The sequence below is a fragment of the Orycteropus afer genome, unplaced genomic scaffold (assembly GCF_000298275.1).
Source record: "Orycteropus afer afer isolate SDZICR_OR568_19922 unplaced genomic scaffold, OryAfe1.0 scaffold00064, whole genome shotgun sequence".
In the NCBI taxonomy this organism is placed as follows: domain Eukaryota; kingdom Metazoa; phylum Chordata; class Mammalia; order Tubulidentata; family Orycteropodidae; genus Orycteropus; species Orycteropus afer.
The window spans coordinates 992,328-1,010,928 of NW_006921651.1; the positions used below are offsets into that span (position 1 = coordinate 992,328).

An 18,601-nucleotide genomic window follows, 5' to 3' on the forward strand; every position below is an offset into this window, starting at 1 on the left:
AGCCTCGCTATTGACATGCACAAGGCAGGGCCTCTTTCACACAGGTGTGCACGCTTTCTGCAGCTACATCCACTCCCTGCTAACCTACCACCTGCGATCCAACTGGGAAATGGTTGGTGTTGGATGTGTGTGGGGGGAGTGGGGTGATGGGGAGGTGGGTGGGAAGGTTGGTGATTTTTTTGGGGAGATGGAAAGTTAACAAAAAGCCAACCCAACTTAAAAAATAAAAGAAAGAGAGACCACAAGGAAAAAGAGAGCCCTTGTGCTACCACTGGCAGAATGAAGGGAGCTGTGGCAAGATGTGCTCTTAGCCCAAATACAGCCATTTTTCTTTTTCCTCTCCTTTTAATCGGCTAAGAATGCCTTCTTCTCCCAAAGCTAAACAACTGCCTGCATTTAAGAAGGGATCCTTGGTAAACAAAAGGTAAAAAAGACATCACTTTTTTCCATTATAACAGTAATAGGAAACAAAATGTCAGAAAAGTGGTTGACCGCGTGGCTTGCTGGTGTTAGACACTAGTACAGTTGGGGATCTCCTTTGTGCTTTCACTGTCTGCAATGGTGGCAATGCCTCCTGGAGGGGAGAGAAGACAGAGGGGGAGAAGAGTGTCAACTCGCAAGCGTGGGGATCTGTGTCTGTTTTGTTTACTATAAATATGAAGCCACCAAGAACAGGTGGATAATTGGTATTTTTTAGTAGGGGAACTACCTGGTCTCTCCAATCAGCTCACTTATGCTGCTAGTTTCTCTAGTCCATATTTAATGTTTACCATCCCCCACACTAGCATGCAAGGTCAGATTGACATTGACATCTTATACTCCATTGATAACGACAGTAATAGCCAACGTGCATTGAACACTTATTATGTGCCAGGCACTGTATTAAAGACATTACATCACTTAATTATCATATAATTAATGATCCTAAAAGATAAGTACTATTATTCCCATCTCAGAAATGAGAAATATGAGGATGAGGAGTCACAGGGCTAGTGTATGGTAAAGCAAGAAATAGACCCAAGGCTATCAGACTATAGAGCCTATACTTGTATGATTACTCATAAGGTATTTAATGCTTTTGCTTTAGGGAAAAAAAGAAAAATATGTAAACAGTAATGGATAGTTGGCTCCATACTTCCATCCCCACCACTGTTTCTATCTAGTCTTGATTGTTTTTTATGGGAAAAAAATAATCTGACAATTTTGTGTGGCCAGAGGTAGCAAATATTAAAATATGATTATATTTCTGTGGCCAATTCTTTTTCCCTATCCTCCACTCCTTGGAAGGAACATTGGGCAATCTACTTCTGTGGTGATACTGACTCGGAAACCCAAGGAAGGGTCACTATGAGTTGGCTCCGACTCGATGGCAGTGAGTAGTGAGCCAGTCCAGTACTATGTCTGAAGGTCAGGGTACAGAAGCTAGAAGCTAGAGGATGCAGGGGTTTAGGAAGAGGTGGTACAGGTGCACATACCTATGACCCGGGTGTCCAACTCTTTCTCCAGCAGTTCCTCAGGCTCGGTGAAGTCACTGAGGGTGATTTTGGGGGCGTTTTCACTTTGGCTCACAGACCCAATCATCTCCTGCTCTTTGTCATGTTGGACTTGAGCATAGATATTAATCCAGGGGATTTTCCTACATGGGTGGGAGTAAAATCAGATTAAGATCAAAAGGCACGATGCACTTGGGCAACTTGAAATCCTGAGTGATGGGCAAGAAGCTAGCAACAAGAAGGGCCAATGTCATGGAAAGAGACCGATACCATGACCATGAAGCTGGTGAACACAAGGCAAGTGACTCAGCTGCCCGGGAAGATAGAAAGCACAGAATCTCCCGAGGGATGGACCTTCTCCTGGGTAAAGCTAAAGAAGGTGTAAACAGAAGGGAAATGCTATTCAGTTATGCAGTTGTTGTTCTTAGGTACCAATGAGTCAATTCTCAACCCCAGATAACAAACTAGAACTGCCTCACTGAATTTGTAGGCTGTAATCTTTATAGGAGCAGATCACCAGGTCTCCTTCCTCAGGAGCCACTGGGTAAGTCTGAACAACCAACATGTTGGTTAATAGCTGAGTATTTACTTAATCGTTAAGCAACCACTAAAACCCTCTTAAAGGAGCTGCACTTTGAGACCCATGAGGGTGTATCATAGTGGGAAGATCTTTTTCTAAGGTTGTATCCATTCCATCAAGGCACATTCTTCTATGACTAGATAATAAACAGTAGACTGAAAGCCATTGCTACTATTTCCAGACACCATCCATGGGCCAGGTATATATTTTGATAACCAATTTCCTCATCTGTTCAACGGGGCTAACAATAGATTTCAAGACCCTAATACATCAAGATCTTTCCCTCTTAGGGACTTGAACCAATTGGTCCTCTGTCTGCAATAAACTCCTTTTGCTCTGCTCATGACGATTTCTTCATCCTTCAGAAATCAACTAACATGCCCTTTTAGAGAGGTCTCCCTAACCATGAACCTTACAGAGGTAATAAATAGGATGCCAGTTTAGGATGGTATAATTAATTGGTAATGGCTATTGACTTGATTCCTTGTCTTTCTCTCCCATTAGACTATAACCCTCATGTGGGCAAGAACTATGTTTTCTGTGTACACTGTTGTATAGCTAAATTAGCACAGTGGTTCACAATCAATAAGTATTTGTTCAATAAATGATTAAATGAATGAGTAAACAACCCCCAAAGCTCTTTCTACTTTTTGGTACTCTGTTCTCAAATTAGAAGACCATATTCTAATCCAGGACCATTATATTTAGAGGGACCTCATTTACCTCATCTAATGATAGGGAAATTGGACTAAAGTCCAGGTACTTCACCGAACTGATTACTGGCATAGATGTGATAAAAATTTATACCTAGTACCCGCCCAAATCCAGAAAATGTTGACCATTTCTAAGGAGAATTACAATTTTCTCATGCAAACTAGTGTTATTTTGTAGCTTCTACATTCCCCAAACCCCAATGAGGCAGACTGTTGGGGCATTTAATGAAGGTTTCCTGTAGTTGATTCTGAAAGAAAAATCCAAGAAGAGGTTTGACATATGTGTAGTTTCTACCTTACTTCATTTTTACTGATGAAGATCAGAGACTACAGCCTTCAGTATGGACTGGACCTCAACATAAACAAAACACAAATCCTCACAGCTGGACTAATAAGCAACATCATGCTGAATGGAGAAAAGACTGGAAGCTTTGGGAAATCCGCTGCTCTTTAAAGGGTTAAAGAGCAAAGATGTCACTTTCAAGACTGAGGTTCACCTGACCCAAGCCACGGTATTTTAAGTAGCTTCATATGCATGAGAAAGCTGGACAGTGAATTAGACAGCAGCAGAATGGACAATGAATAAGATAGCAGCAGAATGGATGTATCTGAATTGTGGTGCTGGCAAAGAATACTGAATGCTCCATGGACTGCCAGAGGAAAGAACAAATCTGTCCTGGGGGAAGTACAGCCAGAATGGCCGGCCTTCGTCTCTCATACTGTGGTCATGTTATCAGAAGGGACCAAACTCTGGAGAAGGCTATCATGCTTGGTAAAGTAGAGGGTCAGTGAAAAAACAGGGAGACTCTCAATGAGATGGACCAACACAGTGGCTGTGACAGTGGGCTCAAGCATGACAACAATTGTGAGGATGGTGCAGGACCGAGCAGCATTCCTTCTGTTGGATACAGGGTCGCTATGAGTCAGAACTGACTCAGTGGCACCTAACAACAACAATAAATTTCTACCTTTCCTTTATGTGCAGTTATTACATCTTTAATGTTTTCTTTCCATACATTAAGGGAGATGCCCCATGGCTTCTACTGGTCTAAAACCTACTTAGTATAATTTACAAGAGCCTTAAATGAATAAATTCTATATGAGGCAGCAAACAACAGGTTCTCTAAAGGTGTATAATTAAAACTTCATGCTAGCCCCTACTTCCCTCTTCTTATCTAAACAGGAATGTAGCCTAATGACTTAGATTCCTTCTAATCATAAATGCACATATTACTAATGAATGCTGAGATTAGCTACAATATTGATGAGGTGCTGGTGGCAGCCAACCACCCCTGATCACACAAGTCTGCACCCTTCAGAGCTGTAACCCCAGAACTTTCCCTCTTTCTCTCCTTTCCTCTTTCCCTAATGATATCTGTGAGGATTTGGATAAATTTGCCCTTATAAATATTATTCGCTTTATTTCAATATCTAAAATCATGCACATTTTTCATCTTTTTTTTTTTAATAGATGATTGGAGGGGAATGAATTTTATGCCACAATTTGCAGCATTTTAAAAAGTTATCTAATTGCTTGTTATTTTTTCTTAACACATCCATTTGCAGGACTGTTGGGAATATAAAGATAAGTGAAACCTAAACCTCACTTTTGTAGATGAGAAAGATGGGAAAAAAAAAATGATATTATCAGATAAATGCTTGATCACACAGTCATACAGGTTTTAATAAGAGAGGTAGGATGGAAAAATCCATGCCTCCAGAAAAACTTCCTGCTTCTTATTCATTTGCTCCATCTATGACAAGTATTAGAAGCCCATGGGAGAGTATTTAGAGAGACCAAGGTAGGGTTATGGGAGCTCTGGTAGCATAGTGGCTAAGACACTTGCCTGCTAACCAGACGGCTGGCGGTTCAAACCCACCAGCCTCTCCTCAGAAGGAAGGTTGGGCAATCCTACTTCCATAGTGATACTGCCTCGGAAACCCAAGGAGGGGTCACTATGAGTCGGGTTTGACTCGACGGCACATAACAACAACAACAAGAACAAGGTAGGCTTAAGACAATAATGTAAGACTGGAAGAAATACAAAAGCTACAAATGTTTTTCTAAAAAACTTTGTAGCCATAAAGAGTGAATCTACAGTTATAGAAAGACAGTCCTGTTAAGTAGAATTTTCAGAAAGTAAAAGCAGTGATTTTTTAATTATTATCACGAGATATTAAAAATAGCAGCCAAAACTGAATGTCAATGGCAGAGTGATATTTACTTAAAACCTGGGGCTCCTGGTAACTTCATTCTCCTCTTCTGTAAAGTGACCACTAGGACAATGAGATTATTTTCAGTGACTGGCACAGAGTAGGCACTCAATAAATGTTTGTTGAATGAATGAATGGTTTAATGAGTTAATGATGGGGATTACAGAGATAGGTTTGGGACTGAACACTCAGCACAGCTAGCGATTTAGAAAAAGAAACAGAATCACTGTTCCCCAGACTATGTTGTCGAATAGTGTTCAGCAGCTCAACGTAGCTATTTAAATTTAAATTAATTAAAATCAAATAAAATTTAAAAGTTCTTCAGTCATAAGACTGCTTATTTATTGTATTGGATAGCAAATGATATAGAATATTTCCATTATGGTTGTTGTTGTTGTTGTTATGTGCCGTTGAGTCAGACCCGACTCATAGCAACCCCTCCTTGGGTTTCTGAGGCGGTCTCACTACGGAAGTAGATTGCCCAACCTTCCTTCCGAGGAGTGGCTGGTGGGTCTTTCTATAACTGTAGATTCACTCTTTATGGCTGCAAAGTTTTTAAGCACTATGCTACCAGAGCTCCCAATTGTGGTAGAAAGTTCTATTGAATAGGGATGAAACAATCAGCAAGTTCCAAGGGTTCTAGGTGACTGGAGAGGGAAAGGAAATCAAACATAAAAGAAAACCCAGCAGAACCTCAACTAAAGAGCTTGAGCAATGAGAGGAAAGCTTCCAGAAAAGGAGCCTGGAAAAGAAAAGGTAATTGGTGACTAGTTACTCTTAGTTGACTGCTGTTTATACAGTATGATGACTGCTGTCTGTAGCTTTAGCTACATAATTCACTGTCAGGGATGAAGCAGGGAGTAGCTGATATTTGGGAACTACAAAGGCAGAATAACTCAGGGGTGTCATTACCTGCATAGTTTCAAGTGTTAAAGTATACATATTTAGAGATGCCAACATTATTAAGTTGATTGTCTCGGGAATCTAGCAGCATTTATAAATGAAGAGAATACCATCTAAGTCACAGGGGAAGACTTCATTTGCAGCCATCTGACACAAATGCCTCTTTGCAGGACTTATATTGTCCCCTCTCCTTGGCAATCATAGAGCTCTAGGAGCCAGATGGTGACAAACTAAGTTTAGTTGATCTTCATGTCCAGCCACCACCAGGCTCCCCCACAATCAATCCTTGAATGAGTGAAATTGGGCTTTGCAGGTAACTAAAACACTTCCATAAATGGGTGTTACGGTGTTACCTTAACGAGACTGTTTTCTATATTGAATCGTTTCTCTCTAATGGTGATATAAAGGGTTTCTCCCCTCTTCAAAGGGAACAGAGTCAGAGAGGTTGATACATCTTGATCCAAATGTCATGAACTCACATAACCAAACCAAATCTGCTGTCATTGAGTCAATTTAGACTCATAGCACCCCTATAAGACAGAGGAGAACTGCCTCATAGGGTTCTTTGGCTGTAATTTTTACAGAAACAGACTGTTGCATCTATCTCCCACAGGGTCACTAGTGGGTTTAAGTTGCCGATGTTTCAGTTTGCAGTTGAATGCTTAACGACTGCACCACCAGACGGCATACAGACTTATGGACTATCAACTGACCGGGAAGGTAAACGTTCTGTCTTTGGGTAGACACGGCAGTGCACTGAAGGCATTAGCTATTGTGGCTACTGCTGAAATTTTATTGAGTAAAACTGGTGTTTTTAAGCAAGGAGATATTCACTAAAGGAGAGCTAATGGAGCTGTGAGGAGGAAATAGTAAAGCCCTTTTCCTACTTATCTCTTCCAAAATCAAACAGCATTATCTTCAGTGCCTCAAGAGAGTCCCGGGAACAAGTTATGCTTTTGAAACTCATTTGACAATAGAAAGCGATAGTTTTACTGTACCTGCTGCCAGATGTTTTAAGAAGCACATCTCTGTCCCACTGATATAATGTTGTTGTTGTTGTTATGTGCCGTTGAGTTGATATAATCTGTAGGAGCCTAGTGTGTCCCAAAGGAGAGTTGGTGGCATTCTGGGTAAGATATTTGGCTGCTAGCTAGAAAGTCAGTGGTTCAAACCCATTAGCCACTCCATGGGAGGAATGAGGCAATCTACTTCCATAAAGATTTATTGCCTTGGAAACCCAACTGGGTTGCAATGATTCAGAATCAACTCAATCAGTTGGGTTTGGGAGCATGTTCCAGTCAGTGACACAGTAGGTATTTTTGGATGTATGTTCTTTGTTATTTATAATAGCATAGCTTTGGTGATTGCTTAGTATGTTGCTGTTGTTAGGTGCTAGGTGCTGTTGAGTTGGTTCCAATTCATAGCAACCCTATGGACAATAAGACAAAACACTACCCAGTCCTGCACCATCCTCACAATCGTTGCTATACTTAGCCCATCATTGCAGCCACTATGTTAATTCACTCATTGAGAGTCTTCTTTTTCACTGATTCTCTACTTTACCAAGCATGATGTCCTTCTTTAGGGACTGGAGAAAGTATGTGAGATGAAATACAGATATAGATGCTAAGTCATATAGCATGCTATGAAATGAATATTACTATTTTCCTCAATTTACTGATGAGGAAACTAAGGTTTACAAAGGCAAATTCAATTGTCCAAGGTTATAAATCTATAAGTTAAAATCAAGTCTGTCTGATTTCAGAGTTCATGTTCTTAACCAGTATACTTTCTGGTAGAAATATTATACTATTTTAATAATAATAGTAGTAATAGTAATAGTAAAAGTTTATTAAGTAATAAACTTAGTAATAGTAAAGAGTTATTGATCTTAATTTCATGTTTTATATAAGCATCCCTATTTAAACAATCCTGTGGCCTTCAGAATCCTTGGTTGGTACAATAGGTTAAGGTACTTGGCTCCTAACTGATAGGTTAAAGGTTGGAGTCCACCCAGAGAAACCTTGCAAGAATAGGCCTGGAGATCCACTTCTGAAAAATCAGCCCCTGAAAACCCTATGGAGCACAGTTCCACTCAGATACACACAGGATTGTGTCAGCCTCGACTCCATGGCAACTGCTTTTTACTAGTGGCCTTCCGAAATAATTGCTCAATATATGGAGTTTATTTTTCTGATGAATTTCCCTTTTGCAACAGGAAAAAGAAAGAAGAGGATGAAGGGTGAATATTTCATCATGCAAATTTAAACAGAGATGCAGGTTAGTGGCAGCACAAGATGAGAGAATCTGTGTGTTTCCATACACGGGAATAAAAGATTCTAACTGCATTTTCTCTACTTAAAGCACCCCGAATGGATGTTGTGCTGTAGGGAAAGTCTCCTGAACATTGAGTTCTCACTTTAGAAATTTGGATATGGCTTGAAAACATTTTATACTTCTCTTGAAGAGAACAGACTGATTTCATAGGCTACTCTCCATTTTTTTTTTTTTTTAACTCATCATACCTATAAATTGGATAAGTTCAGATTCCTAAATCCATTTATTTCCTATCTTCCACCATCCCTAAATTTTCCCAGTGCCAAACAGACCTTCACAGAGAATTAGATCACACTCTTGAGATGAGTTTAGGGGTGCTGGTTATTTGAAAAATCAGTTCCCATGAATCTAGCCATCAAGTCAAAATTGAGCAATAGTAGCACATACCTTTTAAACTTGTAAATCAAAAACACAGCCAGGCCAACAAATACCACCAATAAGAGCATAAGCATGGCTGAGCTGCTGTGCCCAGCACTGGAGTCCACCAGTGGCGCTAGGAGGAAGAAGAGACATGTTCACTTGGAAGTTATTAGCTGGAGGGTGTATACATTGGAGAAAGAGGCCAGCTGGTCTCTATTCTTATTTCCAGTCTCCAATTGCACTGCATGCTCTCAGGGCCTGGGGGCTTGGCATCAATGATGAAAAGGGTACCTGTGACTACAGCTCCTTAAGGAAAGGAAACTCCTCCACTTTGCCTGGGGAATCATACTGCTCTTGGTGTGAACTGAGCAACATACGTTGCACTGAGGGGAGAAAAATAAAGGCTTAAAAATGCTTTCTCTTAGCTTGAGTGCCTGTTGATGATGATGATAGGCAGCTCCTTGGAAGCTTTGGATTAAACATTAATGCAGTGTTCCATTCTCTTCCTATACTCTGCTCTGGTAAGGCACAGCTACATGGTTATATTTGCAGCCTCCACATCTGAAGTCTTACATCAGTAAAAGCCATTTAGGCAATTTGACTGCTAACCAGAAGGCTGGCGGTCCAAACCCACCAGCCAGCCACTCCTCAGAAGGAAGATTGGACAATCTACTTCTGTAGAGATACTGCCTTGGAAACCCAAGGAGGGGTCATTATGAGGTGAATCGACTCAATGGCAGTGAGTCTGGTCTTTTTCTGTTAGGAAATAGGCTTTCCTAGAGAGTCCAAAGTGGATGCACAGTGGGACATGGCCTTCTGGATTCTCGTCACACATCACCCAAGTGGAGCTGGTCCCTGTTGCTGCTTCAGTTCACACACTAAAGTGGAAGAGTGCTGTGAAATGATCTAATCTGGCCTCCCAACCAAGATTTATGGAATCAGGGAATCGAAGAAATTAAGAGCCTGGGCCATGGTGTTACCACGGGTTAGCATTGACTCCAGAGCAATTGTTGTGACTGGTGGGACGGCCTAACACAATCTGCATTGTTGCAGATTAAAACAGAACAGAACACAACACAAAACAGTCAGACAAAAAAACAAGGCCCAAAGAAATTTTAGTTTTTCCCCAATATCATCCAGAGATTCAATGGCTTCTAAGGAAGTCTTCCTGCCACCTCCATAGGACGTCTCCTAAAAGATATGTTTAATCTTTCTGAACTATTACTATACAAAAGAGCCCTTCTACAAAGCTATTTCCGGGCATTTAAGGAGAAGTGTTTTTGTGATTATCTCCTCCCTCTCCCTGCAGGGTAACAGATGACCACTCTCATTTCCCAGTGGGTACTTACCTAACGTCAGCTGTGTGACATAGACAACAACTTGCACTCCTGGCTTCAGCTCAAACTGAACCAAGTTCTGGTTGAGAGCATTAAATAGTGTCTCTGCAACCTGGAAAAGAAAGAAAGAAAGGCTGCAGGTGACAATATGACATAGAGTGATGCTTTCTCACAGGGTAAGAAACCAAGGATAAGATCAATAGGCAAAAAATGAGCATGTTCATTCAGGGGAAAGTCCATAGTTCTGAGTTTGGGGAGTGTATATGAAAAGATAGTGGAGTATCATTATCAATTTTGTTCTCACAGTTCTAGGAGCTTTGTGAAGCCAAGAAGGTAACTGGTACTATTCCTTTATACTGAAGAGGAAAGTGAGACAGAAAGAGATGTGTCCATAGTCAAAATGTGAATTAGAGTTGATAACGGACATCAATGTTTCATTCAACTCCTAGTTCAGTGATCTTTCATCCATGTCTTTATAACCTGTCGTAGAAAAAGCCTGTTGTAGGTTCCAATGAAAGAAATCAACCTCTCGTTAGCTCCTTAATGTGATCAAGTAATGCACACAGGATAGAGTCCCTTGCCAGAATCAAAGAAGCCACATAAACCCCAGCTCACACCTCTGCTTTTTCTATCTTAGAGACAATGGGAGGCAAGCATCAAGGCAAAAGCCTCCTCTTTTTTTCTGGAATAATTTTTCCTCTTTCCTTTCCCCCAGCAAGTCTCAGAACACACAACATCGATTTAATCACTCCAATTCCCACATGAAAGCTGAGGCAGACTTAAGCTGCTGTCCCTAACTCTTATCTTGTCTTACGCACCTTAATATCAGAGCTGCTATTCATCACCATAATTACCTATTTATCTAAATAGTTGGATATTGTAGCTTCCAAATATAGTTCACACATGTCACCTGCTATTTCAGAATAAAGAAGTTGTGTAAAAATGATGCATGCATTGAGAAGAAGTCATATATGTCTCTGGCCAACTTCCATATGCAATTCTGCAAGGTAAAGGAGCCATTTCACTCTCCAGAGAAACTGACTGCAATGCACCTATGCTATTTGAGGACCATGGATGTATGTTGGGACAGGGTGACAATCAGGTGAGTACTAGAGACAGGTGATGCCTGTACACTGGCTGCCTCATATGAAGTAAATGGATATGCTTCATGCTGGTTTTCAGTAGCTTCATTCTCACTTATTTCTACTTCTTAGAATCATGGGAGGGATGGGCAGGAAAACCCAAGTGCAGCAAATCAGACCCCTCAAAGAGCAGGTCTGACTGGATGGCACATAACAACAACAGCAACAACATAAGAGCTGTGTAGGAGAGAGAGAGAGTTGCACCAGAGTAGTCATCTCCTTTACTTTCCAGATAGTGTGCAGTTCACAGAAACTATACGCCCATTTACTAAGGGCAATAAATCATCCATTTTGGAAATGCGGTTTCCTTACTCAAAGCAAAATGAGGCACCCTTCTGCTCTCCAGAAAGACATGTGCAGAAGTCATTTGTTTTCAACCCAGAAGCAGAACTTCAACTGACCGGATCTCTAGAGCCAAATGCAGTTTAAACGCAAGGAACAAATTCTCCCAGAATAGATAAGGAAACTCAATCAGTCAGTCAATCAGTCAACCAATCAATCAAACTCTCTTTCATCCTTCCCTCCCTATCCCTCCCTTCTAGCATAAGTCATTGAGAGGGAGACATGAACAAGGGGCAAATATGCCAATGGTTGGAACAAATGATGCCAGGGTTTTATTTTGTTTTCTTTGTGGCTCAATGCTCCAGTCCATTTGCATTTGTGTTTATTCTAGGTAAAGCTAATTCTTCTTCAAAAACCTGGGCCCTGGACAAAGGAAGGACAGACTAATGGGTCAATGGGAGACAGCTTGTCTCCTTTTTTGACTGGGAATAACCCTGCGTCCCTTTAAAGTATAGGGTGGAGGCAAGTGTCCCAGACAACGTTTCATTCACTTACTTGTTCCAGGTCTTCTTCATTGCCTTTCCTCCTCTCTGTCAAGTTCTTGGGGGGAAGGATGAAGAGCTCTGCTGATGTAGGGAGGCCAGGGAACACAGCCACAAGGATCTGGTCTTCTGGGACACTGGTAACCTGCAGAAGTATTTAGACCAAAGAGTGAAATCTCAGAGGAAGTCATTGTTAGGTGTGTTGAGTCAGTTCCAACTCATAGCAACTCTATGTACAACAGAACAAAACTCTGCCTGGTCCTGGGCCATCCTCATGATTTTTGCTATGTTGAGCCCCTTGTTGCAGCCACTATGTCTATCCATGTTGTTGAGGGTCTTCCTCTTTTTTTTCTAACCCTCTACTTTACCAAGGATATTATTCTTCTCCAGGGACTGGTCTCTTCTCATAATACATCCAAAGTATGTGAGATGATGCCTTACCAACTTCACTTCTAAGAAGCCTTCTGATTGTACGTCTTCCAAGACAAATTTGTTTGTTCATTTGCACTCCATGATATATTCAATATTCTTGGCCAACACCATAATTCAAAGACATCAATTCTTCAGTCTTCCTTATTCATTGTCTTGCTTTCGCATGCACATTAAGCAACTGAAAAGAGCACGGCTTGGATCAGGCGCACCTTAGTCTTCAAAGTGACATCTTTGTTTTTTAACTCTTTAAAGAGATCTTTCACAGCAGATTTCCCACTGCAATATATTGTTTGACTTCTTGACTACTGCTTCCATGGGCGTTGACCATGGATACAAATAAAATGAAATCCTTCCCAACTTCAATATTTTCTCTGTTTATCTTGATATTACTTTTTGGTCTATTTGTGAGGATTTTTGTTTCCTTTATGTTGAGGTATAAATCATACTGAAGGCTGTAGTCTTTGATCTTCAGCAATAAGTGCTTCAAGTCTTCTTTGCTTTCAGCAAGCAAGGTTGAGTCATCTGCATATCACATGTTGTTAATGAGTCTTCTTCCAATCCTGGTGCTGTGTTATTCTTCATGTAATCCAGTTTCTCAGATTACTTGCTCAGTATACAGACTGAAAAAGTATGGTGAAAGAATACAACCCTGATGCACAACTTTCTTCATTTTAAACCAGGCAATAGCCCTTGTACTGTTCAAATAGCCCTTGGTCTATGTACAGGTTATATGTGAGCACCATTAAGTGTTCTGGAATTCCCACTCTTTGAAATGTTATCCATAATTCGTTATGCTCTGCAGAGTAGAAAGCATTTGCATAGAAAATGAAACACACGTAACCATCTTTACTGTATTCTTTGCTTTCAGCCAAGATCCATCTGAGATCAGCAGTGATGTCCTTCATTCCATGCCTTCTTCTGAATCTGGCCTGGATTTCTGGCAGTTCCCTACTGCTGCAACTGTTTTTGAATTATCTTCCGCAAAATCCTACTTGTGTGTAATATTGATGATATTGTTTGGTAATTCCTATACTGTTAGACCACCTTTCTTTAGAACGGGCATGAATCTCAATCTCTTCAGCTAGTTAGTCAGGTAGCTGCTTTCCAAATTTCTTGGCATTGATGAATGACTATCTCCAGCATTACCTCTGTTTGTTGAAACATTTCAATTGTTATTCCATCAATTCCTGGAACTTTTTTTTTTTTCCACCAATGCCTTCAGTACAGCTTGGCTTTCTTCCTTCAGTAGTATAGATTCTTGATTATACTGTACCTCCTGAAATTGTTGAACATCAAACAGTTTTCTTTTGGGAAAAGTTACTCCATGCATAGCTTCCATCTTCCTGCATCATTCAATATTTTGCCCATAATCCTTCAATATTGCAACTCAATATGTGAATTTTTTCTTCATTTCATTCAGCTTGAGAAATGCTGAGTGTGTTCTTCCTTTTTTGCCTGCTAATTCCAGATCTTTGCACATTTCAGTATAATACTTTACTTTTACCTCTAAAGATGCACTTTGGAATCTTCTGTTTGGTTCTTTTATTTCATTATTTCTCCTATTTGCTTTAGCTACTCTCCATTCAAGAGCACATTCCAGAGTCTCGTCTGACATCCATTTTGGTCTTTTTTGCCTTTCTGGTCTTTTTAATGGTCTTTTGCTTTCTTCCTGTATGACTGATGTTATCCCACAACTCATATGGTCTTCAGTCATTGGTGTTCAATGCATCAAATCTTTTCTTCAGATCTCTAATTTCTTCAGGTCTTTAATTTCTGGTGAGACATGATCAGGGTTGTATTTTGGCTTTCATGGACTTGTATTTTCTTCAGCTTCAACTTCAACTTGCATAGGAGCAGTTGGTGGTGTGTTCCACAGTCAGCCCCTGGCCTTGTTCTGACTAATGATATTGAGCTTCTTCATTGCCTTTTTCCACAATACAGTTGATGTGATTCTTGTGTATTCCATCTGGTGAGATCCACATACACAGTTGCTGTTTATGTTGTTGAAAAAGATATGTGCAATGAATAGGTCACTGGTCTTGCACAACTCTATCTTGTGTCTGTGGCATCATTCTAGAGAGAAGGTAGCCTTCCCCAAATCAATGACAAGGAGCAGGATATACATAGCTATAAGGCACCTATTGATTTTTAATATACAACATTTTAGGCACAAGGCACAAATATATCCAAGTTTTATTTCTGTTTTCCCCTAGAACTGCTAGATAAAAGGAGTATTAGTTTCACCACCATTTCTCTTAAATACATTTTTTTTTTTTACAGAAACTAAAATAGTATTGCAGGTGATTTTCAAAACATTGTTTGCTGAGAATATTGGCATAAGGTCCTCTCATATTTTTTATTTTTCTGCACTAAGAGGACTGGAGCTACTAGTTAACACATGAATAGACTGGCTGCAAATGAAGAAACAGGTTATAAACAAATAGGTGAAAATCCAAATTAAAAAGAAAAAGCAGAGCAGCAACTGTTTGCACTTATTAACATTTTTTTTCAAGTTCTAACAGCTAATATTGGTGAGTTTGCAGTGAAGCACTTAAAATTGATACCAATTGCCAAATCATTTTTTAAAAGACTTTTAGTTCATAACAATATGCATGCCCTTCCTTCAATATTTGTAACTTGGAGAGTATTTACATCCTAAGGAAATGATCCAAAGTACAAGGAAAATTATATGCAGGAAGCAATCCTCACCATATGATTTGAAATTGTGCATAAATGAGAAAAAATAATTCAAAGTAAAAAGAAAAATTAAGTAAATAATAGTGTGTGTGTGTATATATATATATATATATATATTCGTGTTCTACCATTCAGATGGTATTTGGTACTGGGGGGCAACACGTAGAAACACGTACAGCTGCATTCTGATCTATATCCTTATATTTCTGTGGTTACAATTCTATAAAAACATAAATGTGTAGAAGTTAAAGAAAAAATAATAAAAGTTGTGTTAAGATGCTGAGCTTATGAGTGAATTTTTCTATTCCTGAATGTTTAGTGAAAGGAGTATATTACTTTTGTGATAAAACTTAAAAGTAAGCTTCTGCCTAAAAGCAAATTCCTGAAGAAAACACAACTCTGGGTTCTTCCTGTATAAACAGTATAATTATTCTTTCTTCTGTGCCTCTTAACAATTCAAATATTTTGTGTCTTCTGCCAGGTCAAATATGACATAGAATTCTTGATTCAGCTAGAATACTCACCTCCTGCAGGAAGTCTCCCCTAACTACACCTGCCTGTGGTGATCTCCTCCCTTCCAGCCTTCCACCCTAAGTACTTCCAGATTACCATATTCACCATGTTTTAAGGACATTGTTTTAGTTACCTAGTGCAGCTCTGACAGGAATATACCACAAATGGGATGGCTTGTACAAATAGGAGTTTATTCTCTTACAGTTTTGGAGGCTTTAAGTCTGAGTTCAAAGTGCCAGGCTCTAGGGGCTAGATGAAAGCCCTTCAACCTTGGGCTTCAGCTCTGTCTCCTGCTCCCAGTCCACTGAAGCTGGAGGCTTTTCTCCACTCACACAGTTACTGGTTGCTGAGGCTAACAAGCCCAAGGTCAACTAAAATGGCACAGTCCCAACATTACCACACTACATGGCAGGCCACTAATTCAAGTCCAGAAGTCCCAAGATCGGCATGGCATGGCAGGCTGTTGAACAGTGAATTGGCTACATGCAGGGTTCAAGTGTGCTAAAAGCTAGAGACCGTGCCCCAGGGTTTCTCTTTATATACAGGAAGCAGACCACATCCCTAAGGCAGCTACTCAGCTGCTCACAGTAGATTCCACCATGGAGTTGATTACGAGTTTCATCATGGTGAATACTACGTCCAGCTGCCCAGCCACTCAACCAGGCCCAGCCAAGTTGACACACAAACTTAACTACCATAGACACAGATCATGCCCACAGTGACATACAATTACATCTGTCTGGCACAGTCTTCTCTCAGATAGGTTCTTCATGGTATGTTTGCCTTTCTCAGAAACCCACACATTCCCAAGGGTCTTTGCGCCTACCCCACTGTTCCGAAAGATGCTAGACACTGAGTGGCGACTCAATAAATACTTGCTGAAGTAAACAGAGGTGTAGGGGGTGTAGTCGTTTCCCACTTGCTCGGCTCTGATTCCTGTTTGGAACTAGGCTTACATATTGGAGCCAGCCGTCAGAGAGGTATTATAGAACAGGCAGAGCACCAACCTGCAGGGAAGGGAGCAGCAGCACCAGGGGCCTCAACAGTCTGTGAAGCAGGGAGCCTTCCTCTGGGAACACCAAGGCAGCGCTGCCAGGACACCTCAGCATCCTGCTAGCAGGCACACGACCCTTGACTAGTGGAAAGCTCAGTGCCCAAGTCCATGGGGCAAGAAATCCTATCTATCTAGGGGAAAGAGTCTCAAGAGAGATGACTAAGGGAGCCCAATGGGGTGAGGGGAAAGACCTCATTATCTTTCTGACTGGTGTGTCCCTTTGTCACAGGGCATAATGCTCCCAATGTGCACCTGTCAGTTAAAGACCTGGGAGGGGCCTCTGAATTCTATCCAGATGCACTTAACCCTGTCCAAAGGGACATGTGAGTGACTAGAACTCATGAGACTTAAGACTGAGGCATCAATCGACATAGCTCATTATTATTATCACTGTTACCTGGGTGATGCAAATGGTTAAACTCCTGGATAAACTAAAAACTGGTAAAACTAACTGAAAGGTTTGAGATTTGAACCTACTGCAAAAGAAAGCTTTGATAAGCTACATGGGAAAGGACATGGCCTTGAGAACTCTATGGAGCAGTTCTTTGCACACCTGGGATCATGATGAGTAGGAAATGACTCCACAGCAATTAACTATAGTGACCATATTGTTCATTCAAAATCTTGTGTGTTTTTAACAAATACAGTAATAAAAAACCCACTGCCATGGAGTCAATTCCAACTCATAGCAACCCTATTGAACAGAGTAGAACTACCACCATAGGGTTTCCAAGGCTATAAATCTTCATAGGAACAGACTGCTACATCTTTATCCCATGGTGTGACTGATGGGTTCGAACCACAGACATGTTGGCTAGAAGATGATCACTTTAACCATTGCACCACCAGCATGCCCCAGTACAATAACAAATAAAGTTCTGGAGGCTTCACATTCAAAGGCAGACAAAGACAGTCCCATTTTTATCTCTTTCTGTGAAAGATCTCATTGTTAAAAAGATTTGAGGTGAAGTTCATCTCAGAGACAACTCTCAACAGGAATTCTCTTATATAATTCTCTTTGATTTATTCTGCTTTCTTTCTGGCAGCCCCTTTTCTTTACCTTGGGCGTTTCTCCTTTGCCCTGGGGAGAACAAGCACTTATCTCCTCCCTGCCCTTCCTCTCCCTGGGGGATACTAGCAACCTTCACAGCCCAACTCTCAAGTCTCCATCTCTAGTGGGAGCCTCTGTTTGGCCTTCAGACCTCTATTTTCAACCCTCCTTTTCATCTTCACCCAATTGTTTCTCATATGCTCCAAACTGTGACATTAAATCAAACTATTACCTTTCCCCAAACACATTTCTCCTACAAAATCAACATCTTGGCCAATGACAAACCCATCAACTATTTATTCTACTAATCAGAAAATACCTCCCTCCATTTCACCCATACTGCATTTTATTAAGGAGCTCTGGTGGCACAGTGCCTATGGCATTTGAGTGCTAACCAGAAGGCTGGCAGTTCAAACCCACCAGCCACTCTGCAGAAGAAAGACTGGACAATGTACTTCCATAAAGATTTACTGCATTAGTCATCAATTATATTGTTTAATGTCCTAAGCAGCCTTTAAATCTTTCATCTTCAGCATCTTATTATGCTGGCCTAGATAACTGGAGTGATCTTTGGTTGTCTTTTGTGAAGTCTCTCCTATGCCCTTCCTACATTGGAAGTTCATTGTCTGCATTGCCAGCAGACTGCATGACTGAATAAATCTACTGGCAGCATTTTCTTACTTAAAAGAAAAACCAAGACACTTTTACACTTCCTAGCACCTATAGGCTATATACCAGATATTTTTAGCTTCCTCAAAACAAAACAAAAAATAACCCACTGCCACTAAGTTGATTCTGACTAATAGCAACCCATTGAGATATTTCAACAAATGGATGCCCCATTGGAGGCACTCATTTGGTTATGCCAAGAGATTTGGAAGACAGCTACCTGGCCAACTGACTGGAAGAGATCCATATTTGTACCCATTCCAAAGAAAGGTGATCCCAAAG

General features: G+C 40.6%; 1 protein-coding gene across 1 annotated transcript in view; it reads right to left on the reverse strand.

Annotated features, from left to right (window-relative positions):
• Nucleotides 1-509: 509 nt before the first annotated feature.
• The window catches only part of SORCS3 (sortilin related VPS10 domain containing receptor 3), an 830,399-nt gene continuing 812,307 nt past the window's right edge, over nt 510-18,601 (reverse strand). The window contains exons 23-27 of the mRNA XM_007939862.2: nt 11,917-12,048; nt 9,950-10,049; nt 8,628-8,733; nt 1,476-1,636; nt 510-574 (exon numbers count right to left, since the gene is read on the reverse strand). Of these exons, the coding sequence (XP_007938053.1) occupies nt 510-574; nt 1,476-1,636; nt 8,628-8,733; nt 9,950-10,049; nt 11,917-12,048 (564 nt within the window). The remainder of the gene's footprint in view (nt 575-1,475; nt 1,637-8,627; nt 8,734-9,949; nt 10,050-11,916; nt 12,049-18,601) is intronic.